The 16,969-nt window shown below is 37.0% G+C and overlaps 5 protein-coding genes across 5 annotated transcripts; 1 reads left to right on the top strand and 4 right to left on the bottom strand.

The window, feature by feature from the left end:
- Positions 1 to 2,297: 2,297 nt before the first annotated feature.
- LOC104726589 (uncharacterized) lies at positions 2,298 to 4,609 on the bottom strand. Its single transcript, XM_019232412.2, has one exon. The coding sequence runs from the start codon at positions 4,547 to 4,549 to the stop codon at positions 2,588 to 2,590; it is 1,962 nt and encodes a 653-aa protein (XP_019087957.2). The 5' UTR covers positions 4,550 to 4,609; the 3' UTR covers positions 2,298 to 2,587.
- Positions 4,610 to 7,043: 2,434 nt separating this feature from the next.
- LOC104726588 (histone H2B.11) lies at positions 7,044 to 10,994 on the bottom strand. Its single transcript, XM_010445475.2, has one exon. It carries the CDS (start codon positions 7,635 to 7,637, stop codon positions 7,185 to 7,187), a length of 453 nt encoding a protein of 150 aa, XP_010443777.1. The 5' UTR covers positions 7,638 to 10,994; the 3' UTR covers positions 7,044 to 7,184.
- Positions 8,126 to 11,061, top strand: LOC104726586 (uncharacterized). Its single transcript, XM_010445473.3, has one exon. The coding sequence runs from the start codon at positions 8,126 to 8,128 to the stop codon at positions 10,889 to 10,891; it is 2,766 nt and encodes a 921-aa protein (XP_010443775.2). The 3' UTR covers positions 10,892 to 11,061.
- A 74-nt stretch (positions 11,062 to 11,135) lies between these two features.
- On the bottom strand, positions 11,136 to 12,794 carry LOC104726587 (actin-depolymerizing factor 4). The gene is made up of 3 exons (XM_010445474.2): positions 12,440 to 12,794; positions 11,568 to 11,833; positions 11,136 to 11,490 (listed from the first exon to the last, which is right to left on the bottom strand). Exons 1-3 carry the CDS (start codon positions 12,440 to 12,442, stop codon positions 11,340 to 11,342), a joined length of 420 nt encoding a protein of 139 aa, XP_010443776.1. The 5' UTR covers positions 12,443 to 12,794; the 3' UTR covers positions 11,136 to 11,339.
- Positions 12,795 to 13,161: 367 nt separating this feature from the next.
- Positions 13,162 to 14,953, bottom strand: LOC104726585 (actin-depolymerizing factor 3). Its single transcript, XM_010445472.2, has 3 exons — positions 14,762 to 14,953; positions 13,696 to 13,961; positions 13,162 to 13,586 (listed from the first exon to the last, which is right to left on the bottom strand). Exons 1-3 carry the CDS (start codon positions 14,762 to 14,764, stop codon positions 13,436 to 13,438), a joined length of 420 nt encoding a protein of 139 aa, XP_010443774.1. The 5' UTR covers positions 14,765 to 14,953; the 3' UTR covers positions 13,162 to 13,435.
- Positions 14,954 to 16,969: the final 2,016 nt, after the last annotated feature.

Here is a 16,969-nt window from a genome sequence, read left to right as displayed (position 1 = left end):
GTAAAATGTCCTTTGTTGTAGTGATTTACTCTTTGGATTCTCAGAGAGTCCTTAATACTTGGTTTCTATTTTAATGAAATGAAAACAAGTGGTGTTTCAAAAAAAAAAAAAAAAAAAAAGGTCTTGCAACAATTTGGCATCTAGAATTAGAACCAGAATTTCCATCTTATATGGTTCAAATTGTCAACGACAGTAAAAAAAAATATATCATAAGTTATTCAAATGCAATCACAAATTCAAAAGAATTCAAAAGTATTATTAAATATGATCTACGTCGAGGAGAGTTTTCAGGTAGATCGATATTCCTCTAGTGTCTTCTTCCAAAATAACCATACCAACACAAGAGACGTGTTTGCACCTAGGGTTAGAGGGACCGAGAGAAAAACCCTAGAACCAAAGCCGCTGTCGCCGCTGATCTGGTTTTGCCTCTCTGGTGAGCTTCTTTGGCCGCCGGGGAGGGCCACCCTCTTTTATTGCTTTTCGTTTTTCTTTTCTTTTCGTCGAGTCAAGGTCGGATCTGAGATCTTCTCTTCTTTTGGGTCTTTGGTTGGTGGCTGGATGGAGGTTCAAGATCGCGTTGTGGCAAGGACAGCCTCGACTTGTGGTGGGGTTGCTCTGACTTTGTTTTCCGTCGCTGGAATCTTCGTCGGAGGTGTTCGTTGGTGTTGGAGTGGCGACTACTCTGGATGCGACGTCTTGATACCGGTTGGTTTGGCTTTGTTGAGACCGAAGGGGAGTCGAAGGGTCCTCCTTTTTGGGTCTTGGAAGCCGCGGCGATTCGATTCTGGTGGTTTTGGGTTCAGATCTGGTACCTTCCGGCTAAGAAGTGAGACTATAAGGCAGAAGGGATGTGGCCAATCTGGCAATGCACCATGAGGTGAAGATATGCTAATCTGTGTTCTATTCTCTTATCTTTATGCGATTAGCATTTTGGTTAATGTGTGGTTGGTTCGGAAAAGTCTCTATTCATGCTGGTCGCGTTTCTTAATCGGATCAGTCGGATGTATTGTCCGTTTTAGGCTTAGGACCAGGACAATGAACGTCGGAGAAACCAAGCTTTTCTGATGATGCGCCTCTGAGTGTTGATGATATTGTGATAAGTTTTACACGCCAATCAAAAGGTTCTAATAGTTTGGATTTGCTTTGTTTCTTCAGTATAGGATTTGGTCTTCTCTATATTAGTAGTTGTTTTCGTGTCATAGAGTTAATTTAGGTGGTTTAAGAGATGATTTCACACCGAGTCATGGTGTGTTATCTATCTCATTGTGGTTAAAAAATGCAATGGTTCTCCATTAGGTAGCATTGGATCTGTCTAATGTTCCAGGGTTGTACTTGATCAACCATTATATTTGCTTTTGGTCCAAGTCTATAGAAGTGAATGCAATGTATCTTTGATTTAATTATAACATTTAGTTGATGAAAAGTTGATGTTTGAGCCAAAAAAAAATAAATAACCATACCAACACTATTAAAATTTCAAAACACAATAGGTCAAACTTGTGACAGCTAAGAGATTTACTCTGTAATCACTTTATAATAATTAGCTGCCGTTTTTTCGCGTAAATGCCGTTTTGTTTAGTACTCCAGGAGTAACTCAAGTGGATTTTTATTTATTAATTTGATGTTAATCACGATCTCGAATAATAAGTGCAGCCAGCTGTGCTGGCGTCCTCAGTTGTCGTGCCTACAATACATTATTCTCGTAATGTCCCCAACTCTTGCAAGTCCCAAGAGCAAGTACACGTTGTGCTATGATCGTGATAGGTTGGTTCCACCTAACATTGCATATGATTAAACAAATCTTGCTAATTAACCAGATTATATTCATAATGTGAAACCTAGACTCGTACCAACACACATTGATGTAGAAATGGAAAATACCTAGAAGCCCAAACAGAGCAACTGAGTCCATATCTTTTTTTTTGTTTTGACGTCAAAACTGAATCCATATCTACAAACGAATAGCGTGGACGCAGTCATTCTAGGGGTATGATAATCTTAAATGGGCTATATATCAATATATGTTTCATTTATGTATTTATTTAGGTTCAATCTATACGCCGTGTACATGAAACCACTAACATTGTTTGAATACCGTGAGGTCCGTGACACACAAAAGCCTTGGTGCCTTGGTGGATCCATGTCTACAAGATGGCATGTTGTGAATTGCAAGTCCAAATTAAAAAATAGTGCATGTTATGTTAATAATGAAACAACATTGCTAGCACAGCTATATATTGCATCCGAATGGACATGAAGAACACATGATAAACCAATTCATAAGTGAACACATGCAATGGCGAATAAAACTAATTATTCCTTTCTAAGGGATATGATCGCAGGATACAAATTCAGTTACGGCAAATCAAAGGCTGATATGTTGATGACATTAACATTACACCTGCATATGGAAACGCAGAAATATGTCAAACAAATCTTACGATAGAACCAACAAATGAGGTGAAGGTGAAGGAAAATTCAGAGAGTTGACAATCAACAGAGATTGTAACATGATACAGAGAGAGATAACTTTAGATGAGCTTCTCTTGCATTTTCAGAACGAGCACACCACTCATCAAACGTTAGTTCAAATCTCTTCACCCAAATAACTCGATAAACATGAACGGGAACATATATACCCATTGTCTTCATTGCAATCCTTTATGATGACAGAAACCTTGCATCGGGAGTGACACTGGATGCAAAATGGCCGAGTGTTATGATTGTTATGAAGCACCTCAAACTCGACTTCTTTTTCCCCAAAAAGGAAGTTTTGTCTTGGCATGAGACGTGAGAAATCTCCTAATACACACTGAGCATGCAAGTCGACTCCACAATCAGAACATGTGTAGAACCATATACTTGGATCTAATTCCCTCTCACAAATGTCGCACCAACATTTACTACCGCTCGCCTCTTCCTCTTTGTCGTCGTCACAACATAAAGTGAGAGGGTGCCCATCGTTCCTGTGCCATATCTTTTTTGGCAACTTCGCACAACGTAAACACAAATCAAACTCACATTCTTCACAACGAAGCACAAAATCATCCACATCGTTTCCGCATCCATCGCAATAGTGATCCTCAACTTTATCAAAATACAAGGGATGTTTATGGCCATCATGAACGAGTGGCTCGTTAAGGGAACCACAATGTACATCTACATCCAACCAGTCTTGAGAGATGTACGTGATGAAACCATAAGATAATATTCCACACAGCTTGCAGTCTGTAAGTCGGCTACCACCTCTCATTAATATATACGGTATGGTGCCAAAGACAAGCCTTTTCTTCATAGGAAGATTAGCATACTTCTCATGGAGAATGTAAGGACACCTTTCACAACAGTAAATTGAGTCAAACCCAACTGGTTGGATACATGCTTCACATATGCGCTCATCATGAACGACAAGGTCCTTGTGGAGCTTTGACTTATGTCTTTTATGACTAAAATGACGTATCAAGTTATCACCCACCACCCTAAATGGTGCGGTATGTACTGTGATCTCAGGTGTCCCTTCCAACTCTACACCATCCCATACGTCAGTTCTCACCGCACATGTAGAATGGACAACAGAGCAAGAATAATCACCGCATTTGTACTGACTTATATTTTTGTGACAAACTCCGCATTTCGAATACCCTACGCCTAGATGATGCTTGAAATGGATGCGATGATCATGACGATTGATATTGATGACACGTGGTATGTCGATACATACTCTTTCGGTGATAAAATCACATTGAAGACATGTATAGAAACCAAAATCACTTTCGTCCCCACAAACGTCACACAAACAAGTGGTTCTCCTAAGAAAGAGAGTTAGTGGATGTTTGTGGGTTCTGATGTGCTCAATCATAAGGGGTGGTGGGTTTTTGGTACAACCAAAACATGATGTGAAATTGCAGACAGAACAATGATAAAGCACATTTTCTGGCATTTCTTGACATAAACGACACTTTGTCTCGGCATCATCATCCGTAAGTGATTCAGTTGCGATTAACTTGAGAGGATGAATAGAGTGACAAGGATGATGTACCTCTTTTGAGAGTTGGACGCAGTACACGTGGAAGTACACATCATGGCATTCAAGACATGAATAGGATGGTCCGTCAATAGACTCCTTGCATAATTCACAAGGGACTTTCTCCTCTCGTATCTTCAAGAAGACAAGTGGATGGTCATGGCACGGCGGATGTTCGATAGCAGGCGGTGATGGTTTCATCCCACAAGCCAAATCCACTTTGAATAATTCACATGTGGGACACCTATAACAGGGAGACAATAGCTTTTGTCCACATAAAACACATGGACCATCTCCAGAGTCGTGGGTGAGCAGGAGTGGATGGGGGTGGAAACTATGGTTGATCTCCCCTGGGGCCTCGGCACACTTCTTATGGAACCAAACATAACAATAAGGTTCATTGCAAAAGTAGCCGCTGTACATGATCTCATTTACATGGCAGCCATCACATTCACCGGTAATAGATCGAGCTGAAGGAAAAAGAGGATGCTCATGAATGGGTAGCTTTACTGATGTTTTGTCCATTTTTGGATCGATATCTATATAAGTGAATGAATCAAAATGTTACTCTGTTTGACGATATCCCCAATTAGTGAAGTCGGAAGACGTTATTTTATTATTATATGCCTCTGAAATCCCGAAATAATTGCAAGTCACGGAGAATTCAATTTCGCCGGGTCCATGTCGGAGACAGAGGGGCCCTCTCTCCGCTGCTTCTTGACAGTTGACTTAAGTCTCCTCTTAGAAAGAGAAATTGAAAACAGAGCTAAGAATTAGTCTTCAATAATATTTCTTGATGACTGCATGTTAGCATGGCTTGCTTCAAGATAGTTTATTAGCTATATACACTATTTAGCCCTTACTTCTTCTTTAAATCGTTAAACCACACGATGCACTTGTTGTAATAAAAACGTATTTTTTTGAATAAATTTTACATTTTATTTAAAATAATAATAATAATAATAATAATATTTCTTGACGCGAATCTGGAATTGTTAAGGCTGATAGCTGTGTCATGGACACAAAACCTTATAGTAAGTTTGTTGATTAGTAGAGTCATGACTCATGAATAACCTCATCAGCAGCCGAGTTGACTTGTATTGTATACTAGCGTGACAGCAAAAAGGTTGAAGGTTCAATCCTTTCTTATCCACTTTTTTTGTGTGTGCTCGTCATAGCTTGTCACAATTCCTTTATGCCAATGGTAGCTTGATGTATCAATTTTTTTTGTAAATAGTGGAACTAAGCTACGTACATACATATGTACACAAAGAATCTTACGACATTCATTATAACTGCCACAAAACTCCATATAGGTTCTGTATTCTTCCAAACGGCTTTCTTTATTATGCTGCTCCTCATACCTTATATAATCCTAAACTTTATTTTCCTAGTGACCTTCGATTCCCAAAATCACATTTCCATTTTCAAACTCAGTTAGGTATCTAGGAAGTGGACAAAACTCTGAGGGGAGCCTACATACAAGTCATTCAATATGTTTAAGCTGTTCATATAATGAGGTTCTGTCCACACAAAACACATGGACCACCTCCCAAGTCGTTTGAGAACAGGATCGAGTGCTAGGGGTGGGACAGATGGTTGATTTCCAATGGGGCCTCAGCACACTCTTTATGGAATCAAGCATAACACATTATTGATAACAGTAAGGTTCATTGCAACAATAGCCGTCGTAAATGTATTCGATTACATGGCAGCCTTTACATTCTCACAAAACTAATCGGACCGAAGGAAAAGAGGATGGTCGTAAATGGTGTTGTATCCATGTAAGTGATTGAATAAAGAGGTTTGCGTGATATTTGATATGAGTGGAACCGGAAAGGCATCTTTATAGATAAGCCTTTCTAAACCTCGTGTCTTCTGAAAAGACACAAAAAAAATCACGTACTTCTTCTATCAAAACATGATAACTGGAAATTTCAAACCATCATCAACATCAATCGTCATATTGTTTACATAATGTTACTTTTAGGTGAGACAAGAAAAAAAAAAACTGTTTACGAATAAGATCCCTTGCTTCTCTCTTTGCCAAGCTACGAAGATATATGCAAACATTGGCGTGAAACAAATAGAAGAAGGCTTCACTTCACCGGCATGTGCATCGGACAACATAAGAGTTATGGATCAAGAATCGAGCATCTTCTTGCCTCTTTTATTCACCTATACTTTTGACTAGGTCTGGCTTGTTACATAATCAATGTTTTTACCTCTTTGGTGATGGTTTTGGTAGTTCTTCTTAGTCGTATCACTTGTCGTCTCTTTGATCATTTTATAGTCTTCCTCACTTGTGATTGGGCTGGTGGTTTCTCTTTCGACATGAAGTCCCTTATCTTCAGTCAAGTTGATTGACTGATGAAGTTGAAACTTCTTTTAATGATGCAAATCTTGAAAGTTTCAAGTATTAACTATTGCACTACATGAGTGGTAAAGTTTTTATTTGTGAGGACTACATTGATAAATCAATTCATAAGTGATTACATTCAATGGGGAGTAAAACCGATTTCTTTTAAAAAAAAACATTTTTAAGGGATTCTGATCTCAGGATACAAATTTAGTTATGGCAAATCGAATGCTGATATGTTTACATTACAGTGCGTATGGAAACAGAGAAATATGTCAAACAAATCTTACATAGAAGTATAGAACCAACAAATGAGGTGAAGGTGAACGAAAATTCAGAGAATTGAAAATCAACATAGAGAGAGCTTAGATGTGCTTCTCTGGCATTTTAAGATCCACTCCTCTTCACATCACACACTAAGATCCAAAATTAAGAACAAATCACGCATCATCATATTCACATGTCAATCCTCAGCTACTGCAACAAAACCAGTGAATAAGACTAACAACAGCTGGAGTAGGACGGCATAAGTGAGGCACAAATTGATTTCATGATCAAGAACCATTATAAACTTCACTAAGCAACAGTATGTGTTATGATCAAGTGGTAGAACTTATAAATTGTAATTTCTCAAAGGCATAAACTCTCAGTACGATAGGGTTGAGACACAAAAGAGCAATTATAGATTCCAAAATATATCAATAGCAGCACAGTACTTACAAAATGTGAAATCGCAAACGAAACCGATACTTAAAAAAACAAAACGATAAACGCAAAAAAAAAAAACCCTAACTCAATTGCTCAAGAGCTGGTGAATTTGGTAACCGCCTTAGTTCCCTCAGAAACGGCATGCTTGGCCAACTCTCCAGGAAGCACCAACCTCACAGCAGTCTGAATCTCCCGGGAAGTGATGGTAGGCTTCTTGTTGTACCTCGCAAGCTTCGACGACTCTTGAGCTAGCTTCTCGAAGATATCGTTGATGAAACTGTTCATGATCCCCATCGCTTTGCTTGAGATTCCGATATCTGGATGAACCTGCTTCAGCACCTTGAAGATGTAGATCTTGTAAGTCTCCACACTCTTCTTCTTCATCTTCTTCTTCTTGTCGCCTCCGGCACCAGCTTCCTTCGGAAGCTTCTTCCCGGCCTTTGGTTTCTTCTCCGCCGGAGCTTTCTCGGCTTTTGATTTCTCCTCCACCGGCTTCTCGGAGGCTGGTTTCTTCTCAGCGGGCTTCTTCTCTGCCTTCGGCGCCATTGATTCGAGTTCTAGAGGTTTCTAGGGTTAACAAATCTGAGATTGGAGTATGCTTAATCGCTTTGTGTTTGCTTTGATACTTAGAAAAACTTGAGAAATTGGTTTTATATAGATAGATCCTATAGAGTGATACGATTGGTTGAAATAGATTGACGCGGATCGATATCTCTACCGTTGGATCTGCCTTTTAATGGAAATATATCGACGGTTGAGAAGCAATCTTAAAAAGATGGAAAGCTCTTATACACGTGACTGTTCATTATTGGATCTTTTTGGTGGCAAGGACTGCTGACGTGTCGAGTTTGGCGCTTTTTTTCTTTTTTAGGCTCATCGTGAAATTTTCCTTTCCCGCCTCTCGGCACCGTCATCGGCCCATGTTTTCTTAAGAGCCCAATGTGAAGCCCAATTATAATTGATCAGATAAACCCGACCGGAGATGGTCCGACTCGGTCGGGTCCCCAGGTATCGATTCGTTGTAACACAGACAAATGCTGGTTCTGATTTTTTTTTTTTTTACAGTGGAACCTCTTTTGATGAAGCTCCCTTGCTTGATTCGATCAAGAACAAGCTCTCATTTTCGCCATAGATGCAGAAACGTAAGCTCTTTGTTCGATTCCGCTCAAGAAGACTGTAAAGTCGCTGAAGATTTACAATTCGCCGATGCTGTTAAAAGAATCGTGCGGGGGAAACGGAGCTGGGAGGTCGCATTGAGCAGTGAGCTCGTCTCGAGTAGATTGAAGCCTGGTCATGTTGAAGAGATTCTGATCGGAACCATTGATGATCCCAAATTGGGTTTGAGGTTTTTCAATTTCCTCGGTTTGCACCGAGGATTCGACCACTCCACGGCGTCGTTTTGTATCTTGATTCACGCTCTGGTTAAAGCTAATCTCTTCTGGCCTGCTTCGTCTCTGTTGCAGACGCTTCTGCTTCGTGCGCTGAAGCCAAGTGAGGTTTTTGATGCGCTTTTTAGTTGTTATGGAAAATGTAAGCTTAGTTCAAGCTCGAGTTTTGATTTGTTGATTCAGCATTATGTAAGAAGTAGGAGAGCTTTAGATGGGGTTTTAGTGTTTAAGATGATGACGAAAGTTAGTTTACTGCCTGAAGTGAGAACTTTGAGTGCTCTCTTACATGGATTGGTTAAGTTTAGGCATTTTGGTTTGGCGATGGAGTTGTTTAACGATATGATGAACGTAGGGATTCGTCCTGATGTATATGTTTACACAGGAGTGATACGTAGCTTGTGCGAGTTGAAAGATCTCTCTCGAGCTAAAGAAATGATTGTTCATATGGAGGCGACAGGGTGTGATGTGAATGTTGTTCCATATAATGTGTTGATAGATGGGCTTTGTAAGAAGCAGAAGGTTTGGGAGGCTGTTGGGATAAAGAACGATTTAGCCAGAAAAGAGCTGAAACCAGATGTTGTGACATATTGTACATTAGTCTGCGGGTTATGTAAAATGCAAGAATTTGAGGTCGGATTGGAGATGATGGATGAGATGTTACGTTTGAGGTTCGTTCCTAGTGAAGCTGCAGTTTCAAGTTTGGTAGATGGATTAAGGAAGAGGGGAAAGATTAAAGAGGCTCTTAACTTGGTTAAAAGAGTAGGAGAATCTGGTGTGTCACCTAATCTATTTGTGTATAACGCATTGATTGACTCATTGTGCAAAGGTAGAGAGTTCAACGAAGCTGAGTTGCTATTTGGTAAGATGAGGACAATTGGCTTGTGTCCGAACGATGTGACCTATTCAATTTTGATAGATATGTTTTCTAGAAGAGGGAAACTGGACACGGCACTTAGCTTCCTGGGGAAAATGATTGATACTGGTTTGAAACCAACTGTATATCCATACAATTCTTTGATCAACGGGCACTGCAAGTTCGGTGACATTAGTTCAGCAGAGAGTTTCATGGCGGAGATGATAAATAAAAAGTTGGAGCCTACAGTGGTAACATACACATCATTGATGGGTGGATATTGCACCAAAGGGAAAATACACAAGGCTCTTAGGCTCTATCAGGAGATGACAGGGAAGGGTATTGCACCGAGTATTTATACATTCACCACGCTTATATCAGGTCTTTTTCGTGCTGGGTTGCTCTGTGATGCAGTAAAGCTATTTAACGAGATGGCAGAGTGGAACGTTAAGCCAAACAGAGTTACTTATAATGTCATGATTGAAGGTTTTTGTGAGAAAGGAGACATGGCAAAAGCCTTTGAGTTGCAGAATGAGATGATCGAGAAAGGTATTGTGCCTGATACATACACTTATAGACCGTTGATACACGGGCTATGTTTCGCAGGTCGAGCTTCCGAAGCCAAAGAGTTTGTGGATAGCCTTCACAGGGGAAACTGTGAGCTGAATGAGATATGCTACACGGCACTCTTACACGGGTTTTGTAGAGAAGGAAGATTGGAGGAGGCGTTAAGCATTTGCCAGGATATGGTACAAAGAAGGGTGGATTTGGACCTTGTGTGCTATGGTGTTCTTATAGATGGAAGTTTAAAGCTCAAAGATCGAAAGATGTTTCTTACACTTTTAAAAGAGATGCATGATAGAGGACTCAAGCCTGATGATGTGATCTATACAAGTATGATCGATGCAAAGAGCAAAACCGGAGATTTCAAGGAAGCATTTGGTTTATGGGATTTGATGATAACGGAAGGATGTGTACCTAATGAAGTCACTTATACTGCTGTTATCAACGGATTATGCAAAGCCGGGTTTGTAAATGAAGCCGAGATACTTTGTTCGAAAATGCTTCCTGGAAATTTGGTTCCTAACCAAGTAACATATGGTTGTTTTCTGGACATTCTCACCAAAGGAGAAGGAGACATGCAGAAAGCTGTGGATCTCCACAATGCAATATTGAAAGGGCTTTTAGCTAACACCGCTACATACAATATGTTGATCCGTGGGTTTTGTAGACAAGGGAGAATGGAAGAGGCTTCTGAGCTCATAACAAGGATGATAGACGATGGAGTTTCCCCTGATTGTATAACCTACACAATAATGATCAATGAGCTTTGTAGGAGGAACGATGTGAAGAAAGCGATTGAGTTATGGAACTCAATGACGGAAAAAGGCATAAGGCCAGATAGAGTAGCATATAACACCATAATACACGGTTGTTGTTTGGCAGGAGAAATGGGGAAGGCGACCGAGTTGAGGAACGAGATGTTGAGAGAAGGCTTAAAACCTAACACTAAAACCAGTAGAACAACTATTTCGAACGACTCTAGTTCAAAATCCTAATCACTTTTTGTAATTGTATACGTTAAAACATTTTTTGACATCTCAACCATTTATAGATAGGAAATAATTTTGTTAGTCTAGATTTCAGAAAGGTGTATACTGTTTGTATTTTGTATTCCCTCTGTAACAAAGAGCACAAAGGGAAGCTTAAAGGAATCATCTTACACAAATCTCGTAAAAAAAGGAATCATCTTACACAAATCATAAGCTTTTGTATTGTTGAGACGAAGGAAGCAAACATATATAGCACAAACCTTGCGATAATTTTGAATATAGATGAAACACTGTAAGGAAACATAGACACAGGAAACAGACCAGACAGATAGATATAGAAGGGTGAGAGGTTCTTCTTCTAACAGTCACAAGAAACTGTAAGAGAATAGAAAACACCATTTTCAGAATAGTCAAATATGATAGAAATTGCTTATTCAAAGAGAGTTTCTTTTCTTTAGTTGACGCGGCTTTTCAAAACATCAAGATCCATCTCAGTTGGATCAGTTGCCTGAAGCTCAACCTGAATCCCATCAAGTTCACGCTTGAACCTGTCCTTGGAGCTCGCATAGATCATCTTGCTTCTCACCTTTGCTACATCCGGACACCTTTGGCCAAAGAAAAAAAAAAACAAGGTAAGAATGGAGAAGCGAGGTTACATAGTTTTAAGCAGATAATATTATACCATGCAATGAAGAAAATCTTGCTCTTCTGGCAGTTCTCAGCAGTGACAAAGTCGAAATCATAAATTGCGTAACGGCACTCTTCAGCAGGAAGACTTGCAGCAAAGTCCTCGTAAGTTAGAATAGGTTCACCAACTTTCTCAACAATCACTTGCTTCTGCTTCTCCTCGATCTTGTAGACGATGAAACGGTGTGTCCTTTTGGCCTTAAGCTCCAGAAACCTTAGCTTGCAGTCATCATGGACTGCCATTCCCGACGCTGCATTCGCCTGGTTTTTTTCAATAAAACAAACAAAAGCACTTAAGATTCACATATCCAGATCCCACAAAGCTAGGGCTATAATTGAATCCACACAATGCTAAAGCCAAGGATCTATGATTTGGAACCCTTTAAAAGAGTAGGATAGCTCAACACATAAACTGGTGATTTACTCGCTAAATACATCTCTAGTAACAATCTATATACTTCAATTGCAACTATAGTCATGATGAGAAACGAGAAAACAAAAAAAAATCAATCACAACAAGCTCGACGGATCATACAAACGAAGATTAGTGTAGAAACGTTCAATAGTGATTAGTGACTATGAGCTCAAATGAAACTTAAAGCAAAAAAACAAACAGATTCTTCATGATTTCGATTCCAGCTAAACGAAACACAACTAGATAAATATCGCCGGATCACAAAAATACTCAAAGATCTAATCGGAGAAAACAAATCCATCAACCAGATCTAGTGAGCCAAAATCGCTATTCAAAATCCGAGACTAAAGCATTTAAAAAAAAAACGAGAATCAAGCTTAAAAACGAAGGAACTGGAAACAAACAAAAGAGTAAATAAAATAAAAAATAACAAGTGAAATAAAGAGTATCACCATGGCTGAATCAAAACGGAGTCAGAGACAATTTCGGGTGAAGGAGACGCAGAGAAGAAGAATGAATGATGTGCGTTTCAACGAATATGACTCTTCTCTTTACTTTTTTTTTTCTTTTCTTTTTCTTCAGCGTTATTTGGAAGCTATACTCCCCCACTATATAGAGAACCTCAATCTGCTTTTTGTATATCTCTATTTATTTATTTATTTTCTCCGTATTCTTCAATTTATTTATGAAAATAAATGGTAAGCATATAATTATTCTTCTTCTGGTCAACAAATAATAATCATTTAACTATATTAGCAATATTGTTAAAGAGCATCATAAAATAGAGAGATTATGATTACGAATTCTAATTGTATATCACGGTATTATCGTTTTATTGACATTTTTTTGGTTCACTCTAAGAAATTTGTTGTATTCTGACAATTCATGATTTTGACAGTTGAAAGCTTTGCGTAGAAACAGCAATGGACAACAACTGCCAATGGTTGGATCTCTGTTTCTAAATAATCAAAAATGTCAATTAAAAAATTCTTAATGTTTTGAGGTCAGTTTATCTTGTTGGACCAGGCTCCATTGCTCAAATATTTTCGTTCTTGAGACTTGTTTCCTAATCCTTCAAACCTGAAATAGTCGCATTGACGAATACGTGTAATACTCAGTCTACGAAATGAACGTTCCTAAAATCTATCAACTTGCATATGTGAAGACGAACATGTGCCAATAGGATTCTTGTTTGATAAATATGGTTCGAGTTTCTTCCACAATGGTAAAAGAGAGCACAAGCCAGATTCCTTAAGTTTTAAGACAAAACACTATTAAGGACCCAAAACAAAACAAAAAATAGAGACATCAACGACAAAAGACCAAAGACCGATAAATTGAAGCTGTTTTGGTTGGCACCGTCACAGCAAACTTTAAGAAAAAGAAAAAGCATCACTGGGTAAAAAGTTTTGATTCAACCGAAATTTTTGAGGGGGGGGATTTCTCCATCAAGTGGCTCGGCTTTTGAAAGTATCAAGATCCATCTCGGTTGGATCGGTTGCCTGAAGCTCAATCTGAATTCCGTCTAGCTCTCTCTTGAACCTATCCTTAGAGCTCGCATAGATCATCTTGCTTCTCACTCTTGCTGTGTCCGGAGACCTTGGCAAAAACAACAAGAGATGTGTTTATGAGAAAACAAAGGGTGAAGCAAGATAGACAGGTTTTATAGTAGATATTAGTAATAGAGATAGTAGTTAAGCTCAGTTACCATGCGACGAAGAAAATCCTGCTCTTAGGGACATCCTCTGCAGTGAGAAAATCAAAATCGAAAACAGCATAACGGCATTCGTCAGCTGGAAGACTTGCTGCAAGATCCTCATGGCTTTGGTTAGGCTCACCAATTTTCTCAACCATCACTTGTTTCTGCTGCTCCTCAATCTTATACACGATGAAACGGTATGTCCTTTTCGTCTTCAGTTCCATAAATTTCAGCTTGCAGTCGTCGTGGACTGCCATTCCTGATGCTGCATTAGCCTGTTACCAACCAAAAACAAAGAACATTAAGATACAACCCCATATGGTCTGAGCCTCTGAGACCTTCACTCCAAAACACACATACTACTAGACCCTAGATACACCTCATATGGTCTGAGACCTTCAATCCAAAAACTAGCTCAGAGAAATACAAATTACATTAAGATACAACTCTCTCTTCAAAACACACATATGGTCTGAGATCTTTAATCCAAAACTAGACATCTCTACTAACATGTAATGGAACCCTGTACAGATCTTGGTAGTGTTTATATCAAAAGGAAGACGCAAGTTAACATCCACACAACACATATATCGACGATGTTACAGAGCTATCAAGATATCAATTTTGACAAAATCACATCAACAGAATCAAAAACACACATCTAAAATGAACAATTTACACTCCAGAGAAGCGAGAAAATACAAAAAAAATCCAACACAAGATTGTCACTGAAACCCTAAACTCAGTTAAAATTCAAAGGAAGAAACAAAAACACATGGAACACACCCAGATTTTTCAAAACGAGTGCACAGTGGAATCGTCCGATTTACTATCCTAGATCAGTACCTTCAACCATACAAAATCCAAAAATCTCAGAGATCTAAAACCACCAAATCCAGATCTAATCATATACTAAAACTTTGGGCGAGAACTATAAAATCGGAAAAAAGAGAATTGAAAATTCAAAGACGAAACGGAACTCGAATCGAGAAGCGCGCTTCAAATCAAGCAAGAGAAAATAGCGAAAGAGAAATATACGAGAGAGAAAGGGGGAAAAAAAAAATCGAGCTCTCACCATGGCTGAACTGAATCAAGCTTAAAGTTTCAGAGAAAATTATTGCAGAGAGACGAAGAAGCAGGAGGTAGTCTATTGTTTGTCTTGTGGGTGTGAGAGAGTCTTCTCTCTTTCTTTTTTCCTCAGCTTTATGCGGACGCTTTAGTCCCGTATAAACATGTGTGTAAAGCGTTTTTATTATTTGCTTTATTTATTTACATAACCCATAAAAAGCATATAATATAATCACATAAAAATAAAATCATTCATTTTTTAATATTTTTAGAATTAATTCTTGATTTAATTATTTAATGTATCAACCTAAATTCATGATAATTTTTTTTCCAATAATGGTCACCAATCTATGGAATATATCACAAATGTTCCTATGTAAAAAAATGTGTGAATTTTTGTTGTTGTTATTTTATTGTATGGGTCATATGTAAACAATATGTGAATTTTTACTTTACACGCCAAATATAAACTATTATATTTATTCTTTACATTCATTCTATATATTTACTTTTTTATTTATTTCAAACCTCTAATGTATTCTATTACATGTTTTCCACAAAAATGAACCAAATATAGCATTCTTATTTACTATTACTTCATTTCTAAGAAAATACTTTCTTTATAGAATTTCTTAGAAGATGATAGATATGCTCAAAACTCTGATGTTGTTGATATGTATACTTCTTTGTCACAGATTAACCCAAAAAAAAGGTTGTATTACATCACTTTTTTATATATTTGCATCATGTATAATTGATGCAAACAATTTTTACATCATTTGTATAAGTGATTTATGATTTGGTGATACAAATATTTTGCATCAGTTTTAAAAATATGCATCAATTATTGTTATAGATGTTAATATGTATCACTTGTAAAAAAAATGATGTTAAGTTTTGAATCATTTATTATAAATGTTGTTAAATTTGTATCAATTAATATAAGTGATATTACTATTTGTAACAATTATTATAATTGATTTTAAATTTCCGTATCAATTGTAAGGAGTGATGTTAAAATTAATGCCAATATTGATTTTCAATAATTATATTATTTACAATATATTTATTTATTATTTTCATATTACTAATTTATGTGATTATTAAAAAAAATTGTAAATATTATTTTTTATAGCAAAAACAGTTTAAAGTATTTATTAAAATCACAATAAAATATATTAAAATCTTTAACAAAATCACCAGTAGTAAATCAAATCTTATTCAAAGAATAGTGATCTTATACATGATTAGGAAAGAAAAAAAAAATACTGATGCAATGGTCTTTCAGCATTTATAAGACACATCTTGCTTTTGTTCCATGTTACTTTATTTCCATGGTCTACTGGATCTTCAATTTGAAAACCTTTTTCCTGTACTCTCCCACTTCTATATGTAGACTAATGAAGTTTGGCTCTGACTAATTGGATCATTCAAACTATTATGGTACTTGAAAATATCTCCATTCTACAAAAATTTAAATTAAATTAGAAGGATTATATCTTTTGAAAAACTTTTAGATATGTAAGAATAACTATTTGAAAGTATAAGAATAACTTTACATTACATTTCCCCAAACCATATGTATGCAGGACTACATATATATTGATCTCCTCACCGTTTCCAAAATCATGATTTAAACAAACAAAAAATCATAACAAAGCAAAATATGAGAATGAGTGTAATCACAACCTTTGAGATAAAAGGAATCAAAGCTGCAACATATGTAGATTTATTGAAGAAATTAAGAAAGTAAAAAACTATCCAGAAAAATAAAAGGAGCATGGAAAAGAAAGAAATAACAGTTAGGAAGTAAGTGAACGTGAGGTTGAATAAGAAAATATTGAAGATTCATGTAAAAGGGGAATGATTTAAGTTATTTTTTCTGTATCAAAAGAATATGCCATTATTATATTATGTGTAAAATAATTTTAATAATTATTACTGGTTAAAAAATATTTTTTCATCTTTTCCAAAATGGAAATTGAGGATATAATGATATACGTGAGATATAAAAAAAAATATATGTAAAATTGAGTTTGTTTAGAAATCTTAAATAATTTATAACAAAAATCATAAAGATTTACAGTTGTAATTAATTGTTTATTATTATTTATTATTTATTTTTAATTAAAAAATGAACTTACCCCTTACGGTTGAAAGCGAGTATTATATATATTATATATTATACTTTGTAATTTTTTTAAAAAGTAACTAG

This window comes from Camelina sativa, chromosome 11 (assembly GCF_030686135.1).
Source record: "Camelina sativa cultivar CO46 ecotype springtype chromosome 11, ASM3068613v1".
Classification (NCBI taxonomy): Eukaryota; Viridiplantae; Streptophyta; class Magnoliopsida; order Brassicales; family Brassicaceae; genus Camelina; species Camelina sativa.
The sequence above is the reverse complement of the archived record's forward strand: the minus strand, read 5'-3'. Positions and strand labels throughout refer to the sequence as shown.

Excerpts from the sequence above, each read along its gene's own strand:
- LOC104726585 (XM_010445472.2), bottom strand. Across the intron at positions 13,587-13,695 it reads AGGATTTTCTTCGTCGCATG|GTCTCCGGACACAGCAAGAG; the intron begins GTAACTGAGCTT and ends GTTTTTGCCAAG.
- LOC104726587 (XM_010445474.2), bottom strand. Across the intron at positions 11,491-11,567 it reads AAGATTTTCTTCATTGCATG|GTGTCCGGATGTAGCAAAGG; the intron begins GTATAATATTAT and ends CTTTGGCCAAAG.
- LOC104726588 (XM_010445475.2), bottom strand. The coding sequence starts at position 7,637 with ATGGCGCCGAAGGCAGAGAAGAAGCCCGCTGAGAAGAAACCAGCCTCC.
- LOC104726589 (XM_019232412.2), bottom strand. The coding sequence starts at position 4,549 with ATGGACAAAACATCAGTAAAGCTACCCATTCATGAGCATCCTCTTTTT.
- LOC104726586 (XM_010445473.3), top strand. The coding sequence starts at position 8,126 with ATGCTGGTTCTGATTTTTTTTTTTTTTACAGTGGAACCTCTTTTGATG.